We start from the raw sequence: 21023 nt of genomic DNA, 5'->3' as shown, positions 1-21023 counted from the left end.
TACCAGTATTAAATTGTTTGTTTAAAACTTATTGTTTTGTTGATGGTGACCCGTTGTTTTCCTGTTCTTCAACGATAATTTTATCAAATTACCCCAATATTCTTTACTCCAAGATATAGCCATCTACACCAGTATATCTCAAAGCCAGTCCACTGCTTGTTTAGGGAAAGCCCCTGGCGGTCTAGGCAGGTTTGTTTACCTGTCGCCTCCGCAGGTTCGGCCAATTGCGGCTCCCACTGGCCTCAATTCGCTGCCCCAGGCCATTGGGGGCTGTGGGAAGTGGCGCGGGCCGAGGAATTTGCTGGCCGCCCTTCCTGCAGCCTCCATTGGCCTGGAGTGGCTAACCACAGCCAGTGGGAGCTGTGGTCGGCCGAACCTCTGGAAGCAGCAGGTAAACAAACCAGCCCGGACTGCCAGGGGCTTTCTCTGAACAAGCAGTGGCCCAACTTTGAGAAGCACTGCTCTACACCATACATGATAATCCTTGATACAGGAAATTGGGAAGTTGAATGTTTTGGCTAAGAACACCCTGATTCTTCAAATGATAGGGTCCATATCCAAACCCCGTTGTTAAAAAAAAAAAAAAAAATCTTGTGAAATGCTTTCTGAAATATCCATATATAGGAAGATATATTGTTACTTTGTCCTTTTGTAGTATTCTCAGTGTAAAGACTTTAAAGACTTACACACTTGTTTAACTGTACCCACTGAATTGTCCCTTTGATTCAAAATGTGTAAAGTTAAGCACATGTGAAAGTCTTTGCCGGATAAGGGATTTATAGTCATTTTTTGTTATAAAACATTCATTTAAAGTCATACTGTGAAGCTTATGTAAACGTTTGTAAAACACAGTGCAACATTTTTCAGTCCTTCTCAGTGTAGAAGAAGAAACTGCTGTCAGGTCACTAACGTAAATCAAAATGGGGGATGTTACAAGTCAGTAATCATTTAAATAGGTATGTGTCTTTAATCCCCTATAACTTTAATCATTTTATGTTTTCAGGTATTTTCTTTTACTGCTGATAAAGAGATCCGCACAGATGATTTATGCTTGGATGTTTCTAGACTCAATGGTCCTGTGATCATGTTGAAGTGCCATCATATGAGAGGAAATCAGCTCTGGGAGTATGATGCTGAGGTATATAATTATTTAATAATTAGAGCAGAAAAATACAGGTCCAGTGGTTCATATCCACTATTACTCATTTTAATTTCAGTTGGATTACTTGACACAGAGATGCAATAAGTATATTTTTGTCAGTTGTTTGTGACAGAAGATAATTTGTAAGTGTGATAGCTGATGGTGGAACTACTTTATCAGACTTATATCATGATGTGATTGTGTCCTGCCAGGTCAGGGATGCAAAGTGCTAAAGGAATACAGCTGGTTGAAAAGTTTTCAATTTTCAATTTTTCATCCCAAACCACAAAAAAAAAAAGATGAAAATTGACTTTAATTTTTCTATGGTTATAGAGCACAATGCAATTTTTTGATTTTCAAAAAAGTTCATTGAAATGTTAAATATTTAAAAACACAGTAAAATTTTGAAATTTTTACGGGTTTTTCTACCAGCTCTTAAATGGAAAATGCTTGGATATGTATTTTAATGACAGAAACACTGTGATATTTTCTTTACAAGACTCTGATCTTGAAAAAAAATGACACACATTTAACTTTACACATTCTGAGTAGTCCCATTGTAGGCAACAGATTGAGAGATTCTGGGCATCTTCAATTCATATTGAAGTCAGCTGGAGTTGAAAAAGTGCTGAGCGTCTCACAGGATCAGTCCCATCATGTGGATGAAACGCATGAAGGGCTCAGTTCTGCGAAGTCCTGAGCAGCTTCAAAGCAATGGGAACTGAGGAAGCTCTATATCAGGGGTAGGCAACCTATGGCACGCGTGCCAAAGGCGGCATGCAAGCTGATTTTCAGTGGCACTCACATTTCCTGGGTCCTGACCACTGGTCCAGGGGGCTCTGCATTTTAATTTAATTTTAAATGAAGTTTCTAAACATTTTTAAAACTTAATTTCTTTACATACAACAATAGTTTAGTTATATATTATAGACTTCTAGAAAGAGACCTTCTAAAAAACGTTAAAATGTACGACTGGAACGCGGAACCGTAAATTAGAGTGAATAAATGAAGACAGGGCACAGCACTTCTGAAAGGTTGCCGATCCCTGCTCTATATCTTGCACAATCAGGTCCTTAGTGTTAATTTTTTCCAGCATAGTCTGCTGTTTGGCGTACCTTTTGTAAACATCAGCTGCTTGCGGTAAGAGTTAATCTAACACTCATCTGTGCAATTTACGGGACTTCAAATTGTAAATGGTCATTTATATTTGGATCAGTTGCTCTGTTGGGCAATAGATGTGCACAGTGCTTCAAGCAATTTATAGTTTCCAATGTCATCTCATTCCCAAAACTGTTAAGCGGTGAGTTTTTGTTCCATATTTCAAGAATGCTTTAACTCTCGTGTAGCAGAAGATATGCAATACAATAAAGTCTTATAGCTAGATTCTGCTATTAGTTACACCACTATATAGAGAAATGCATCAATAACGTACCTGAGATTAGAAAATGTCGTAGATTTTACTAAAAATCTAAAGTCTCATCTCTGAAATTCTTATAGATTATATGCAAGACATTGCACATACACTTGTAAAACTGAAGTGAAAATGGGTAAAGTTTATTGCTTTGAAATGAATGCAAAAATTTGGAACTATTCTATGTATAAACTTATTAAATCTTTCACAGCAAACTAGAAGTGCCTGTGTTTAATGCTATTTCCTTGCTAAAACTCTAACTGTACCCAGAAGAACTCTTCTGAAACCATATTGCTCCTCTTCATCTGCGGTACTCTACTTGCAATATATATGTCATAAACAGATAGCTAAGGGTTAATGTTCTTTTACCTGTAAAGGGTTAACACAGGGAACCAAACACCTGACCAGAGGACCAATCAGGAAACAAGACTTTTTCAGATCTGGGTGGAGGGAAGTTTTGGGTGTGAGTTCTTTGTTCTTTGTCTTGGTTCGGTGACCCTCTCAGCTCTGAGAGAGAGTTTTTCTATCTCCAGGCTTTCTAATCTTCTGTTTCCAAGTTGTAAGTACAAGGATAGTAAGACAATAGGTTTATATTGTTTTTTTTGTATTTACATGTGTGTAGTTGCTGGAATGTGTTAAATTGTATTCTTTTTGGATAAGGCTGTTTATTCATTTTTCTTTTAAGCAATTGACCCTGTATATTATCACCTTAATACAGAGACTATTTTCAATGTCCTTTTTCATTCTTTTTATATAAAGCTTTCTTTTTAAGACCTGTTGGAGTTTTTCTTTAGTGGGGACTCCAGGGAATTTAGTCTGCAGCTCACCAGGGAATTGGTGGGAGGAAGAAGTCAGGGGGAAAATCTCTTTGTGTTAGATTTACTAAGCCTGACTTTGCATACCCTCTGGGTGAGGGGGAAGAGAGATTAGATCTCTCGGTACTTGTGTTTCAAGGACTGGAAGCAGGGAATCTCCTAGGGTCGTCCAGGGAGGGGAGCCTGGGAGGAAGTAACAAGGAAACAAGAGGAGGGGGTTATTTCCCTTTGTTGTAAGACTCAAAGCATCTGAGTCTGGGGGTCCCCCAGGGAAGGTTTAGGGGAGACCACAGTGAGCTAGGCACTGTATAATTCCTAGCTGATGGTAACAATACCAGGTCCAAGCTGGCAACTAAGCTTGGAGGTTTTCATGCTAACACCCATATTTTGGATGCTAAGGTCCAGATCTGGGAAGAATTATGACAATATAATGCCTTCCCAGAGCGTGGGACATGTCCGCTGTGGGGGAGTGTGAAATACTAGCTGTGGGGAAGCAAAATTAAGATGACTAGGTCTTTAAAACTTTGTGAGGATGTAGTGGAGCGAGACTCACTTGGTTTCATTTTCCTGAAGGGGGAGCTCAGCTCTCAGAAGTTTGGTGACTCGGGGCCAGATTGTGATGCTGTTTTTATTTCAATACAAAATAGAGTAAGTTGGGTTGGATCTCAGTGTTAATATATTACTGAATATTTCCTGGTTTTTAACAAAACAGCAAATAGAGCTGGTTAATAAAAAGAAATTTATTGAAATTTGTTTCAAAATTTTGTTTTGTTTTGAAATTTGAAATTGGCATGAACTAGGTGGTCAAGCCTAGTGGTTCAGAGTCAGGGACCAACAGTCAGAACCAAGCGTCAGAGTCCCATCCAAGGGAGTAGAGTTGGAGCAGGCCAGGAAGAAGGCAGGAGCAGGCCTGCAAGAAGGTAGGAAGCAAGGCAGTCACAGGAGCAATCACTGTTGCAGACATAACCGTTGAGCAGCCACTGGCCTAGTGCTGCTGCTGGGCTTAAGAGCAGTCCTGGTGATGCCCCTCCAGCCAATCGGAGAGTCTGGCTGATCAGGATGTTCAGCGGCACGTGCCAGGCTCAGCAGCAGACCCTAATTCATGGTAGAAATATTATCAAATTTGGAAAGTGTTGATCAGCTTTATAATTAGTCAAAAAATGAAGGGGATCATGAAAACTTGATTAACATTTCTCCCTTTCTTTTTCAATTTTGAAATGTTGCAGTTGGACAAATTGTGACCAACTCTAATAGCGAATAAAGGCTCCAGTCCTGCAGCTGTTCCCATGTGCAGAATACCTAGTCTCTGTGGAGCCCCATTGAAGTAAATGAGGCTTCACACTACGGTTACCATCTTTCAAATGCAAAATAACTGGCATCCTCCCCCCACAAGGCAAGCCCTCTACAACCTTAACCACAGGGCAGCTCTGCAACTCCTAGCCCTCCCCTCCCACCCCTGGAGCAGACACTTATAGTATCTGTACAGAAACACACATAGATAAGTTTGATAACATCGTTTTCTTATCTTGGTTGTGTTTCTCCAAGATGCTCTGTTTATATCTGTCACAGAAATTATTTTTTTCCCAAACTGCATTGATTCTGTGTTTTAATTATATGCTTGAATGTGAATGTTTTGGAACTTTATATGTAAAGAAAACCCAATGAGTCTATTTCTTGAATTTGTATTTGCTGTTTGCTTTTGCTGTTTCCAGCAATTTTTTTTTTAATGGCAACATGTTAGCATCTTTAGGTGGACACAGAAACTTTTAACAATTTACCCATGTTAAAAAAAAGGCAGATGAAATTATTTTTCACGCAAATCCATGAAAAACCAGCCAGGTGGTAAGCCTACTTCACACAGATCTAGACATCTGCCTTTGCAGAGAATCTTGGAGGATCAGTGCACAAATTTACTAAAAATCTTTCCAGGGGAAGGTTCTTAAAAATGTAATAGCAAATTTCAGTTTTGCAGAGTGAAATTCACCAGAAAGTGTGAACTTAATTTTCTGCCACAAATTTTTTTTCTAATCCAAGACCCTAGAAGGCAGCATGCAAAGAATATATAGGCCGTCCAATGCATACAATTAAAGCAGTAACAGAAAAAAATGCTATAGAACTGATCTTGGCTGAGGTCTAACTTACATAGGCTTTTGATGTCATAAATATACTCTATAGTATAACAGCAGAATGTAAACCCGCTGTCCCCTCTTTAGGAGGGAATCGTTTTGTTCATATAAGCAAGATTTAAAGATCTCTAATCAGATCACTATTTAGCTACATTTTGGAGGCTGTTCACGCACAGAGCTGACATGGATAATATCTGAGACCCAAGATGTGATGACACTAAGTAACTCCACCTTAGTTATATTAATTGATATATCCAAATGGATGATGATTTCCTTTACAGCTATTTATAAATTGGGTAACAGACTCAAGAGAGCAGCCTGGTGCTAGCATGTGGCCTCAGTATTTACATGATTTATGGTGATTCTTGTCCTAAATGTCCTAAGAGGACAGGCATAAAAGCACTGTAGAGAAAGTATGCTCAGCCTCATACTGTTCTACAATGATTCCCTCTGGATGATGCCTTTATTATCTTTGCTAGGTCTTTGGTTAGAGCTATGTCTTTCTGTCTTCCACATGGTATCAGGGTCCTTTTTAATTATATTCAGTGCCTCTGCAGGAGAGGAGGAGTGAGTAGGGATATAACTAGATGGTCACTCCTTCACTGACAAAAGAGAATTATTAGCCTGGGGGAAAAAACAGAATAAGATGCTAGACAAGCATTCATGGTTAGGCCCACCAATTAAAGGTTTGTGCTGTGCTGATGCTCTTTCATCATTGATGTTGATTTTATCAGGTCTGGCCAGTGTTGTCATTCTTATAGCAAGCAGTTTGGAGCAGTATTATTCAAATCACATCAGTATTAACCCGGGTCCACTGATGTGCATGGTTCTTAAAGTACAGTGACATTAATCACTTTACTTTAAATGTCAGTTTTTCTGGCTTTTGGATTGAGGTGTCTCAGATGAGTCTGAAATACAACTCGGATGGTAAAACAGACTTTCTGTCATCAACTTTAATTGTGTTATTTTTAAAAAGGAGCTCTCTGTCCATTAATGAATCTGAAGCTAGGAAGAGCAAAACCTCTGGGGAATTTTCTGATATAACTTCCTGATGCTCACAGTGACCTATTTTATCATTTTATGTGTTTTCTTTTTCCTGTGCATAAACAGTCAGACCTAGTTAATCCAAACCAACTGGTGTATTGAAAAAATGTGTTTGCAATCTGTGCATATATTTTAACTCCCGCCAGGTTGGATCTTTAGTGAATTCTTGAAGGCGATTTAAATTATCCAAAGCCAGAAGCTAACGAATGTGTATTAATTGGATCCAAACTTCAGGTCCTTTATATGGGTGTGCAAAGTCCAAAACCTGCTCACTGCTGGGTGTGTGCTGCATGTAACGGAGTCTGAAGCAGCAGAGAATGGGTGTTAGGGGACTCTGGAGTCTTGTGCATGCTATGCAATAAACAGAAGCACCCTAGAAAGGAGAATGAGGGTGAAGCCAGTAGGCCAGCATGCATCTCAGATCCAGATAAGTACCAATTTGATGTAAAAGAATAAGAGTGGACCATATCCCCTATTTAGTAGCCAGGCACTTGTGTATTTCCTGGAACTTGCTTTTAGTATGTTCTCATTCTCAGAATTTCTCATTAATATCCGAACAACATCGACTGAGAGCATATTACCCATTTTATAGAAGTCAATGGCAAAACTCCCACTGATTTCGGTGAGGTACCTATAGTGCCTAGCATTAATATTGATAATCCAGTGTGCCATGGAAGTTTCTAAATCTATCCTCCGTCACCTAACCTCACCTCTTTTGTAAACAGATTTTATTTCACAGCAAATATTTTATTCCCCAAATCAATCTCAGAGAGGTAGACAATTGCTCTAATCCTGATCGCCCTACTAGTATATGAATAGCCAGCAGTAGCTGATTGAACAGGTTACTGAGTGATACATTTCTGCAGATCTGAGATCAGAATCTGGTTCTTAATCTGATTAGCTACAGTCAAGGGAGCATTGCCTGTGACTTTCTTCTCAGCTTTAACAAGTGCCAAATTGGATTTTTTTCTTTTTTGGAGTAAGGCTAGAAAAATATTGGATTTATAACACCCTATACAATTCCTTGGAAAACTATTTTGAATCTATTAATGATTATATATATATATAAATTCTCTAGCTCATTCTCTATCTATATCTTTCATGCTACAGAAAATACCATCACTTGCTTTTAAAAATGCTATCTTTTTCTATTTAAAGGGATTTAACATAAAAGGTCCATAATGCAAGAACTTATAAACTACTTATAAAAACAAAATCAACCATTAGGTGGCGCTAATAAAAAAGAAATATTCACCTTGCTTCATGATCAGTTTTATATGAGAACTCTGTGAAAACTGCTTTGTTTTGCCATCTGTTTTTACATGTAAAACACAATGAGTTACATTAAATAGAGGAATAGATTTTTTTACATAATTTGTTACATGGACTCTAATTTATAGAAAGCATTGCAATATCTGTCAGGTTATGTGATTCTTTGCAATTCTGGACATAGTTCTCTTCTCAATCTCCTCTATGCCTTATGGGAGTGGGTTTTGGTACATTTTAAATTGAATATTCTCTCCCCAGCCTAGATATCTGTGGGGAGGATTGGGCCCCCTAGTACTACATGTTGTATTGCATGTGTTTAGTAAAGAAATATTATTAAGCAATAGTGCATGATTTTGTGCTACAAGCTGGAAAAAGGTAACTATGATGGGCATTATGTCCTGAGCCAAAGGCCAATTATTTCATGAGCATTGGGAGTTAGATTTATATCATCATAGTGGGTACTTTCATGCTTTGAGAAACTTCCTTACTACGCATTTTCCAAATCCCAATATTAGAATATTGAATAAAAACTGTAGCCAAAAACCTACATGTATGATTGTATGCAATATCTATTATTTGTTTGTGTGTAATGCTGCAAGAAAAGAGTACGGCCCTTTAGGCTTAACATATAAATCGTTGAGGATAAAATTGTTATCTAAACATAGCTTGGTGGAGAACATATGTCTCTCTGTCTCCTGTAGAACATCAATACAAATACTTCAGGGAAGTATTACATATTACGCCCCAATTCTTGGATGTATGTGTACTATGTGTGATTGGGATCTGAAAGGCTCCTAGCTCAAGAGTTTGACTGCTTGCTAAAGAAGCATAACAGTCAGCTACTACTTCGCTCATCTGCACCATTTTATCCGCAGATGGCTGAGAAACTGTCTTAGTCTGCATGTGCAGAAACTTTTTTTATTCAACTCTTCCTCTTCCCCTTCCTCTCTGGGGCACAGTTTCCACTTTTTTGGGGGAACATTGTAAATCACTGTTCTAATTCTTCATTTTTGTTTTTCTTAGTGTAACCTTACCCCAATAAAATTTCCTTGTGGATAACTGTCAACTTGCTGTCTATATTTCTCTATATATTTTTCTTTCTGCATGTTTGTATTCAGCAGCTCCAGAATGTGACTGCAAGACATCCCTCAGAGAGAAGAACAATAACTCTTTGCAAGGTCTTAGACTAAGGGCAAACATAGATGTGATCCATGCTTTGGTGTCAGCCTCTGGTCAGAGTGTTTCATACCTACAGTGGGCAGCCTCCTAGTCCTTGAAGATGATGTAAAAGGTGTTGAAGAAGCTTTAAAAGGTTGCAGAGTTGAACAATATTCCCAGACAGGGAATATCAGAGCTGCCCATTTTTGTGTTGGTCTCACTCAGTAGACCATACAGCTGTTCTATTCTGTGTAGGTCTTTGATAAATACTTTGAAATGATTGGCCAACCCACATACCAGAGCCAAGAGGCTGAGCCAAGTCTTGTGAGACACTGGTGTTTCATCATGAATTTTTGTCGTGCTCAACACCTTGTACCCAGCAGATCATCTACTGAAGAACAAATCAAAAGCCTGCAGCAATGACTGATTATATGCCTTGGATGCTTCTATAAAACTTCTCGAAATCTCAACTTACCATAACCCACCACTAGGTCAGACTTTCTCATCCAAAATACTTCTAAATTGTACTAGTAAATCAATATTGCTACGCCTCGTCCCACCGTAGGCCAATGATGAGTGGGTTGTAGTCCAAATTCTAGGCAGCAGCACCTAGTGTGAGTACTGGCCTGCCCACTGCTCTCTTCTGTGGTGGTGAAGAGAAGCCTTCTCCTATGGCACAGGGCAGCTGCAGAGTCTTCTTGGGTTGTTGCTGCACCCATGCTGCTTCAGTAGCTTTTGGTGTCCCAGGTAACAGTGGATCTTCCACTCAGTCTTCTTGTCTGTGCAAAGAGGTCCTAAGGAGAGGTGAGCTCTATGCCATGCAAGCCCCACACATCACTCCTGGAATCCTACCCTTCCCCTACCCCCACTTTGAACAGCAGACCAGTGCAGATTCAGCTACAATGGGCACCTCCATGTTTGTGGGAAGATTTGCACTTATAATCAGTTAATCACAGAATGAGAGCACAGAGCTCACTTGGAGTTCAGCACTGTGGATTCTCTATCTGCCTGTGTCTAAATCCCAATTTTTGGCACCATCAACACTAAACCACTGCTTAGCTCATTGAAATGTCTTCTCTAAAGCCCACAATGTCTGAATCAGGGGTTCTCAAACTGGGGGGTCGGGACCCTTCATGGGGTCGCAAGGTTACTACATGGTGGGGTCGTGAGCTGTCAGCCTCCATCCCAAACCCCACTTTGCAGCCAGCATTTATAATGGTGTTAAATCTATAAAAAAGTGTTTTTAATTTGTCAGGGGGTATCATAACCTAGTTCCAGATTTGGACCTTAGCGTCCAAAATATGGGGGTTAGCATGAAAACCTCCAAGCTTAGTTACCAGCTTGGACCTGGTAAAGCTGCCACCACCCAAAAAATTAGAGTGTTTTGGGGCATTCTGGTCCCCACAAAAAACCTTCCCTGGGGACCCCAAGACCCAAATCCCTTGAGTCTCACAACAAAGGGAAATAAACCTTTTCCCTTCTCCCCTCCAGGTGTTCCTGGAGAGATACACAGAAGCAACCTCCGTGAATCTAAGCAGAGGGATTCCACCCTCCCCCGTTTCCAGCCGGGAAACACAAGCACTTCCCTCTTCACCCAGAGGGAATGCAAAGTCAGGCTAGTAAATCTAACACACACAGATTTCCCCCTGACTTCTTCCTCCCACCAATTCCCTGGTGAGCTGCAGACTCAATTCCCTAGAGTTCCCCACTAAAGAAAAACTCCAACAGGTCTTAAAAGAAAGCTTTATATAAAAAGAAAGAAAAATACATAAAAATGGTCTCTCTGTATTCAGGTGACAAATACAGGGTCAATTGCTTAAAAGAATATTGAATAAACAGCCTTATTCAAAAAGAATACAATTCAAAGCACTCCAACTATAGACATGTAAATACAAAAAAAAACATATAAATCACTAGCTGATCCTTTGTACTTACAACTGGGAAACAGAAGATTAGAAAGCAAGAAATAGAAATCCCCTTATAGCCGAGAGAGCATACAGGCAGAAGAACAAGAACAAAGGACTCACACACAAACTTCCCTCCACCCAGAGTTGAAAAAATCCTGTTTCCTGATTGGTCCTCTGGTCAGGTGCTTCAGGTTACTTTTTTTTTCAGGTGAAAGAGACATTAACCCTTAGCTATCTGTTTATGACACGCCCCCCAAATTGCAGACAGTGGGGAAGCTCACTGGCGGCGATTTCCTTCTAGAACTTTAAAATAAACAGATTAATACAACACATGCACCTTTACATATACCACTAAGTATATAACTAACAGACTTGTACATTTTAAGAACACTTTTTAACTACTAGATTCTGGGAAACTCTCATGGGAGAGTGCATCAGCTACTTTGTTAGAAGCTCCTGAGATGTGCTGAATTTCAAAATCAAAATCTTGGAGAGCTAAACTCCAACAAAGAAGTTTCTTGTTGTTCTCCTTGGCAGTGTGAAGCCACTTTAGTACAGCATGGTCAGTTTGTAGCTGGAACCGCCGTCCCCAAACATATGGGCGTAGCTTTTCCAGGGCATACACAATGGCATAGCATTCCTTTTCACTGACTGACCAGTGACTTTCCCTCTCAGACAGTTTCTTGCTGAGAAACACGACAGGATGGAAGTTGTGATCCGTTGCTTCCTGCATGAGTACTGCTCCTATACCACGCTCAGATGCATCCGTGGTTACTAGGAATGGCTTGTCAAAATCCGGGCCCCTGAGCACAGGGTCAGACATGAGCGTTGCCTTAAGTTGGGTAAAGGCCTTTTGACACTCATCCGTCCAGTTAACTGCATTTGGCTGGGTCTTTTTGGTCAGGTCGGTCAGTGGGGCAGCGATTTGGCTGTAGTGTGGTACAAATCGCCTGTAGTACCCGGCCAAGCCTAAGAAGGATTGGACCTGTTTCTTTGACCTTGGGACAGGCCACTTTTGGATAGCATCCACCTTGGCCTGTAGGGGGTTTATGGTTCCTCGACCCACCTGGTGCCCCAGGTAAGTCACTCTGTTTTGGCCTATTTGACACTTTTTGGCCTTAACAGTTAGTCCGGCCTGCCTGATGCGCTCAAAGACCTTTTCCAGGTGTAGTAGGTGTTCGGGCCAGGAGTCCGAAAAAATGGCCACATCATCAAGGTAGGCAACTGCATATTCTCCCAGTCCTGCTAGTAGACCATCTACCAGCCTCTGGAAGGTGGCGGGTGCATTTCGAAGGCCGAAAGGAAGGACATTAAATTCATACACCCCTGCATGGGTGACGAATGCTAACCTCTCCTTGGCAGGTTCATCTAGCGGTACTTGCCAGTACCCCTTGGTTAAGTCTATTGTAGAGATGAACTGGGCACGTCCCAACTTCTCCAATAGCTCATCGGTGCGTGGCATTGGATAGTTGTCCGGACGAGTTACCGCATTTAGCTTACGGTAGTCCACACAAAAGCGTATTTCCCCATCTGGTTTGGGTACCAGAACCACTGGAGATGCCCATGCACTGGTAGATGAGCGGATTATACCCATCTGTAGCATGTTCTGGATCTCCTGTTCTATAGCAGCTTGGGCATGAGGAGACACCCAGTAGGGTGGGGTTCTAATGGGGTGAGCATTACCTGTGTCAATGGAGTGGTATGCCCGTTCAGTCCGTCCTGGGGTGGCTGAGAACAATGGGGCGAAGCTAGTGCACAGCTCCTTGATTTGTCGCCGCTGCAGATGTTCCAGGGTGGTTGAGAGGTTCACCTCTTCCACGCCACCGTCTTTTTTCCCTTCGTAGTAGACACCGTCAGGCCACTCAGCATCATCTCCCTGAACTGTAAACTGACAAACCTGTAAGTCTCTGGAATAGAAAGGCTTGAGAGAATTAACATGGTACACTCTGGGCTTTAGTGAGGAATTGGGAAATGCTATGAGGTAGTTCACAGTTCCCAGGCGCTCTTGGACCGTGAATGGCCCTTCCCATGATGCTTCCATCTTATGGGCCTGTTGCACCTTTAAGACCATAACCTGGTCTCCTTCCTTGAAGGAACGTTCTCTGGCATGTCTGTCATACCAGGCCTTTTGCTCTTCCTGAGCATCCTTTAGGTTCTCTTTAGCAAGGGCTAAGGAGTGTCGGAGGGTGTTTTGTAGGTTGCTTACAAAGTCCAGAATGTTAGTTACTGGGGAAGGCGTAAACCCCTCCCATTGCTGCTTCACCAACTGTAATGGTCCCTTAACCTCGTGACCATACACAAGTTCAAACGGTGAAAACCCTAAACTGGGATGTGGTACAGCCCTGTAGGCAAACAGCAACTGCTGCAACACTAGGTCCCAATTATTGGAGTATTCGTTGACGAATTTATGTATCATGGCCCCCGAAGTTCCATTAAACCTTTCCACCAGGCCATTGGTTTGATGGTGGTACGGGGTGGCAACCAAGTGGTTCACCCCATGAGTTTCCCACAGTTTTTCCATGGTCCCTGCCAGGAAATTAGATCCTGAATCTGCAAGGATGTCGGAGGGCCAACCTACCCTGGCAAAGATGTCTGTTAGGGCCAGGCACACAGTGTTAGCCCTGGTGTTGCCTAGAGCTACTGCTTCCGGCCATCGGGTAGCAAAGTCCACGAAAGTCAGTACGTACTGCTTTCCTCTGGGTGTCTTTTTTGGGAAAGGACCCAGAATATCCACAGCTACTCGCTGAAATGGGACCTCAATTATGGGGAGTGGCTGGAGAGGGGCCTTGACCTGGTCTTGAGGCTTTCCCACTCTTTGGCATACCTCACAAGACCGGACATACTTGGCAACGTCCTTGCCCATCCCCTCCCAGTGGAAGGACTTCCCCAACCGGTCCTTGGTTCTGTTCACCCCAGCATGGCCACTGGGATGATCATGGGCTAAGCTTAAGAGCTTCCCCCGGTACTTAGTTGGAACCACCAACTGTTTTTGCGGCTGCCATTCTTCCCGGTGTCCACCAGAAAGAATCTCCTTGTATAAAAGTCCTTGGTCTATAACAAACTGGGATCGATTAGAAGAGCTGAGAGGCGGAGGGATGATCCGTGCCGCCGCCCAAGCTTTCTGAAGGCTGTCATCTGCTTCCTGCTCAGTCTGGAACTGTTCCCTTGAGGCTGGGGTCACCAGTTCTTCCTCAGACTGTGGACTTAGGCTTGGTCCCTCTGGAAGCGATGTAGGTGATGGGGTTGTTTCCGTTGCTGGTGAACCGCTCTCCGCTGGTGCACCTGAGGGTATTTCAGGCTCGGGCTGAACCTTTTGGGTATGGCTGTATGTTGCTTCTGCCAGTTCTGGCTCGCTGGTGCCCTCTGACGTTGAGTTAGAAGATGTGGTTGCAATTGCTGGTGCTGGTTGCTGTTCCAGTTCCGGGCCTGGGACTGGAGGTGCTGTGGCTGTTTCAGTGGTAGGCATGGAATCCGGGTCCACTACCTCTGTCTGGGTCTCTGGTAATACAGATGGGGAGTCTGTGGATGGCTCAGGAACAGGAATGGGTCTGGAAGCTTGCCTGGTTTGGCTACATGTAACCATTCCCACTCTCTTGGCTCGCTTCACCTGGTTGGCCAAGTCTTCCCCCAGTAGCATGGGGATAGGATAATTGTCATAGACTGCAAAAGTCCACATTCCTGACCAGCCTTTGTACTGGACAGGCAGTTCAGCTGTAGGCAAGTCTACAGCTTGTGACATGAAGGGGTAAATTGTCACTTGAGCCTTTGGGTTGATGAATTTGGGGTCTATGAAGGATTGGTGGATAGCTGACACTTGTGCTCCCGTGTCTCTCCACGCAGTAACCTTCTTTCCGCTCACTCTCAAATTTTCCCTCCGCTCCAAGGGTATTTGAGAGGCATCCAGGCCTGGGGATCTTTTGGGTGATGGTGGTGTAATGAACTGCACTCGGATGGCGTTCTTTGGACAGTTGGCCTTGATATGTCCCAGTTCATTACACTTAAAGCATCTTCCATCTGATGGGTCACTGGGTCGAGGTGAGTTACTGGACACTGGTGAGGTGGAAGAATAGGGCGTCTGTGGCTTTACTTGGGTTGTATGTGGGGTCTTTGGCTGTCCTCGGTTGTAGGGTTTATGGTCGGTGTGCCCCCTGGGGTATTCGTTCCCCTTGACCGTAGCTTTCTTGCTTTCTGCCACTTCCATCCATCTGGCTCCAATCTCCCCCGCCTCAGCGAGATTTTTGGGTTTTCCATCTTGTATGTACCGTGTGATGTCGTCAGGAACACCATCCAAGAACTGCTCCATTTGTATGAGGAGGTGCAGTTCTTCCAAGGTTTTAACATTGTGTCCTGATATCCAGGCCTCATAATTTTTCCCAACGTAGTAGGCGTGTTTGGGAAATGACACATCTGGTTTCCACTTTTGGGTTCTGAAACGCCAACGGCCATGATCCGGGGTGATCCCCATTCTGTATCTGGCCTTGGTTTGAAAAAGTTTATAGTCGTTCATGTTCTCCTTAGGCATTTCAGCTGCCACCTCTGCTAAAGGTCCACTGAGCTGTGGCCTCAATTCTACCATGTACTGGTCTTCAGGGATGCGGTACCCAAGACAGGCTCTTTCAAAATTTTCCAAGAAGGCCTCGGTGTCACCACCTGCCTTGTAGGTGGGAAATTTCCTGTGCTGTGGAACAATCATTGGTGCAGGGTTGTTAGGGTTGGCTGTGTTTTGCTTAGCCTTTTCTAATTCCACGGCCTGTCGGTGGGCTTCCCTCTGGAGTTCCAGCTGTTTTTGGTGGTCTGCATCTTTGGCTTCTTGCTCTCTTTTGTAGGCTGCCTCTCTTTCTCTTTCTCTCAGCTCCATCTCTTGTAGTCTTTTTTCCAGTTCTCGCCTGTGTTCAGCTTCTTTGATTTGTTCTTTGGCCTCCATTTTTGTTTTGGTAGGCATGGTTCCTGTTTTCTTGTGTTGGGGTGCCCTACGGTGTTTATCTTCTGAACAGCAGGCTCTGTTGCCTCCTGGGGTCTGCCTAGCAACAGTGCCTTTTTCCCTTTCTTTCTCTAGCTAATGTTTTCAATGTAAAGTAAACCAGAAAAACCACATTATTTGCATGTATATAGTGCTGGTATTTGACTCCTAATGGGAGTGCTATTGTGTGACAAAAGACCCGTAACAGCTCCTTAATGGTTTCTTGCTTAATATGCAAGCCACAACTGCCAGAGAGAGCAGAAAAAAAAATTCTCTCTGGTTCCTTTTAAACCCAAACTGTTTCTGCTTAACAGCCCCTAGCAGAGAAAAGAAAAATATAATATTCCTACTGGCTTCTGGATTCTATCTTTCCCACTACGCTGCACACCATATCATGACCTAGTTCCAGATTTGGACCTTAGCGTCCAAAATATGGGGGTTAGCATGAAAACCTCCAAGCTTAGTTACCAGCTTGGACCTGGTAAAGCTGCCACCACCCAAAAAATTAGAGTGTTTTTGGGCACTCTGGTCCCCACAATAAACCTTCCCTGGGGACCCCAAGACCCAAATCCCTTGAGTCTCACAACAAAGGGAAATAAACCTTTTCCCTTCCCCCCTCCAGGTGTTCCTGGAGAGATACACAGAAGCAACCTCCGTGAATCTAAGCAGAGGGATTCCACCCTCCCCCGTTTCCAGCTGGGAAACACAAGCACTTCCCTCATCACCCAGAGGGAATGCAAAGTCAGGCTAGTAAATCTAACACACACAGATTTCCCCCTGACTTCTTCCTCCCACCAATTCCCTGGTGAGCTGCAGACTCAATTCCGTAGAGTTCCCCACTAAAGAAAAACTCCAACAGGTCTTAAAAGAAAGCTTTATATAAAAAGAAAGAAAAATACATAAAAATGGTCTCTCTGTATTCAGGTGACAAATACAGGGTCAATTGCTTAAAAGAATATTGAATAAACAGCCTTATTCAAAAAGAATACAATTCAAAGCACTCCAGCAACTGTAGACATGTAAATACAAAAAAACATATAAATCACTAGCTGATCCTCTGTACTTACAACTGGGAAACAGAAGATTAGAAAGCAAGAAATAGAAATCCCCTCATAGCCGAGAGAGCATACAGGCAGAAGAACAAGAACAAAGGACTCACACACAAACTTCCCTCCACCCAGAGTTGAAAAAATCCTGTTTCCTGATTGGTCCTCTGGTCAGGTGCTTCAGGTTACTTTTTTTTTTCAGGTGAAAGAGACATTAACCCTTAGCTATCTGTTTATGACAGGGGGGTTGCACTCAGAGGCTTGCTATGTGAAAGGGGTTACCAGTACAGATGTTTGAGAACGACTGGTCTAAATCATCCGTCTCCCTAAATCACTCTGCAGCTTTACCTGGGTTTGAAGGCAGGTGAGAGAGAATCAGGTTCACCAAATGACTGTTATCAGAGAGTGCTGGAGGATTCCTCTGATTCCCATCAAAAGCCTTACACTGGCCTCTCTGAAGACAAAGCTCCTGACTCAGTCCTAGAAGATCTGTTTGTCATTTCTGGTGACACCTAAGACTTTTGAAGTTAGAGACTGTGAAAGACTCCAGAGCAGAAATCGCACTGCTCCTTGAGGCCATGGCCCTTTCAGATCCATTGGTTGTGTTCATTTAACAGATTATAGATGGCTAGTTAGTTAGTTAGTGGTTGCGGTTGTTAAAGCCCAAGCTGCTGGAATCAAGAGTTTGCATGAGAATCTCAGATTTTGTTTTTTTTAAAAAGTAAATTTCTAGCTATTATGGATGCCAAGAAAAGTATGAAATTGTGAAGTGAGGGCACTCTAAAGACTCAGAAATAAAAAGAACTATACAGCTCATGGTTTTTATGGCATTCCTGGTTTTTTGGGTTCTGACTCATGATTTTTGGGTTTGAGGTTGACTACACTGCTTGGGGTTGACTATACTGGAAGAAATAGGAAGCTGATAGTAATGAATATAAATCAGAAGTTAGGAATTGTAGAAAATTGATAATGGAGAAATCTGTAGGCAGCAGAGCCAAGGGCAATAAGAGAGTGTGTTTTAAAAATATATTAGGAACAAAAAGAATCAGGACAATGATATTGGTCCATTGCTCTAGACATTTTGCCGCCCCAAGCACGGCAGGCAGGCTGCCTTCGGCGGTTTGCCTGCGAAGGGTCTGCTGGACCAGCAGACCCTCCACAGGCAAGCCGCCGAAGGCAGCCTGCCTGCCGCCCTCGCGGAGACCGGCAGAGCGCCCCCCTAGTTTGGCGTGCTAGGGCCTGGAGCCGCCCCTGACTAGATGGAAATGGTAGAATTATCCACAATAATGCAGAAGAAGCATTATTTTTCACACCATAATTGAGAGGCAAAGGTTTAAATTAGCTCGAAACAGACTACTTTGCCGAAAATTAAAAATGAGAGAATAGCTTGAGTGGGTGCTTGAATCACTATTAAATACATTGTTAAACATTTTTAATTTAGCTCCAGAGACAATTAGTTTTGGGGATTATAGCATTATTACAATAAGTTACAGAGAAATTGCTTTTCTTACATGTGTCAATATCATCTCTTGAAATTTTGAAATACAGCTCCACAGCACTTCTAATTGTTTCATCTTTTCAGTCCTACCACTGTCATATGTATTGCCTCTCCTTAGTAAGACCACTTTACACTGAGTGTACATGAAAAAGCGGAGCAAGGTGACAATCAAAGACACCCCACACAGTGTGACACAATAGGCAGTCTTTGCTTAAGAGAGACAGAGGACAAGGCATAGCATGGGTGTTGCAGGTCAGGTGTGAGGTGCATTGGCTAAGTTGTATGAGCTATCTTGCATAGCACTGACCGTCACTTCAGCACTACGAGACCATCACTTTCATGAGCCCTAAATTCACTCCCAAACTGTTTAAAGTGCAATAGGCGACATGAACTAAAGATAGGAGGTGTTAGCTCCTAAAGGGATTAAAGCAGAATTTTGTTTTAAAAGACCTGATTGGGAAAGGCACTGAGCACCTGCAACTCACATTTAAGTCAGCAGGACATATTTTTAGTCCTTACTCAGTAACCTTCCCTGCTCACTTGTTCCTGAGTAAGAAGTGAGCAGGACTTCAGGCTCTGGCAAGGTTGGAGCCATGGTACTCGGCATCTATCACAGTGACGACCAGCCTGTGTTTAGGGGCCAGTTGTTGCTCTCAAAGTTTTAAATTGTCACCCCGAGGGCAAGTGTGTTAACAAGGAAATGTGAATTTGAGTATATGAACTGAAAATGTGTTCCCTTAGCCCCACCCAGTGGCTGTTAGACGGAAGTGTTTGAATCAGCCTCATTCCTGTGGGAAGTAATAGTGGGCACCGTATACAGGGTGCAGCTCCAGGGACAGCTTTATTGTTAGCTGTAAGTGTCTTGAGCTGTCATTCCTATCGCAGCCCCTTAGCAGCTCGCTTACTGGGCCTCTCTATTGCTGCCTTACCTGCTGGGCTGTGGGAACCCTAGGAAGAGCAGATAGAAGCTGGACTGACTGCCTGATCCTAGGGGACTACATAGTGAACAGTGTCTGCCCTCTCCCACATATCTCCCAGGGCAACCGAGAAGAGGAGAAAAGGAAGAGAAGCTGAGACTAACAAATAATTATGGCTCCCTATTTCTCTACCCCAGCCCAAGTTAGAGAAGTTTATGGGAAGCTGGAGACAGACCCATAAAAACCATACACCTTCTGCATCTGCAGGGAGCAAAGGAAGCACAACAGGGTTGAGAATCTGTTTTAAAGTACTGATTGTGGCCCCTTGACCTTTCTGAAATAATGTTTGGCCTCAGGGCTGAAAAGTTTGGACACTAATGACCTATCAGGATCGGGGCGGACAAAGCAGGAATTAATTTATGATATATTTATTTATAAAATGCTTTCTTCTTTGAGTGTTGGTCCCCATGTATGTTCCACTTTGGGTGTACAGATGCACTCCATGTGTCTGGAGTCAGATACTTTTTGAAAGCAGTATCCGCTGGTCCATGCTTGCTCCCTCACTTCCTTGTGCCTTCAAACCAACAGATAAAGGTGGACAGGACAGATCTTCTCTCTCCACTTTCTTCTTACCATCTCACGTCCTGGGCTGGAACCTCCAGTGTTCAGATCTTCATGTTCCTTACTAGTAGAAGAAAAGATTTCACCAGGAAATGCTATTTGACCACATGGAAACATTTTTCCGAGTGCAACAAAAACATGTATCCTTAGAGTCAGCAGATAGCATCTTATTTTAGACTATCTTCTGTGCCTCAGAATGACTAATGACTCCATCAGCTCTTTACAGGTTTACCTGGCAGCAGTCAATGCATACCACCCATCTTCTCATGGATATTCAATTTTCACTCAGCCTCTAAGTAGTAGATTCTGGAGAGGACTAATCAGATCTTTTCATTCAGTAAGGTTTCATGGCATATGGTTGTCACTTTAGCCAGAGGGGTAGGTGAGCTCAGAGCACTGATGGCAGATCCACCTTGCACCATATTCCATAAAGCCAAAGTCTCATTACATTTACGTCCTGAGTTCACCCACAAAGTTGTTTTGGAGTTTCAGCTGAACTAGTCAATCCACTTACCTGTGTTTTTTTTTCTTTTCTGAAACTACACACATCTGAAGAAGGGAGACTTTATTACCTCAACATGTGATGACCCTTAGCTTTTCATCTGGAAAAGACAAAGCTAATCAGAAAGTCATTCAGACTGTAGCTGAATGAGTCCAAGATCAAGCTACATCCTCAAAGGGGATTTCTAAATGGATCTTGCACTGTATCATACTCTATCTGTTGTCACATCTTCCTCCCCATTCTGGAGTGAGGGATCATTCTACAAGAGCACAAGCAACATCAATGGTGTCTCTTCAAGAAGTACCTCTCCTGGACATTTGCAAAGTTATTCTTTATGCTACTCTGATCACTGGCATGCAGTTTCATGTGTGTTGTGGTCATGTCTCAAATTCTGTACATTTTCTTTCCTCTGATCACTTAAGTCCTTCTCTGAACACCAGACCCTAAGAAACCTTCCTTCTACCTCTATTTATGTGACCTGCTTATTGGATGCATATCAGATAGACACAGACACAGACACACACACACACACACACACACACAAACACACCCCGTGTATTACCCTTATCATACCGTAGGTCACTGGACTTCTAGAGATGAGCCAAAAG

At 42.8% G+C, this 21023-nt stretch overlaps 1 protein-coding gene across 1 annotated transcript in view; it reads left to right on the top strand.

The window, feature by feature from the left end:
* GALNT13 (polypeptide N-acetylgalactosaminyltransferase 13) overlaps positions 1-21023 on the top strand; it is a 362438-nt gene that overhangs the window by 322862 nt on the left and 18553 nt on the right. Inside the window, exon 11 of the mRNA XM_050969250.1 lies at positions 1004-1138. Coding sequence (XP_050825207.1) covers positions 1004-1138 — 135 coding nt within the window. The remainder of the gene's footprint in view (positions 1-1003; positions 1139-21023) is intronic.

This window comes from Gopherus flavomarginatus, chromosome 10 (assembly GCF_025201925.1).
Source record: "Gopherus flavomarginatus isolate rGopFla2 chromosome 10, rGopFla2.mat.asm, whole genome shotgun sequence".
Classification (NCBI taxonomy): domain Eukaryota; kingdom Metazoa; phylum Chordata; order Testudines; family Testudinidae; genus Gopherus; species Gopherus flavomarginatus.
This window is presented reverse-complemented; position numbering and strand designations above follow the sequence as displayed.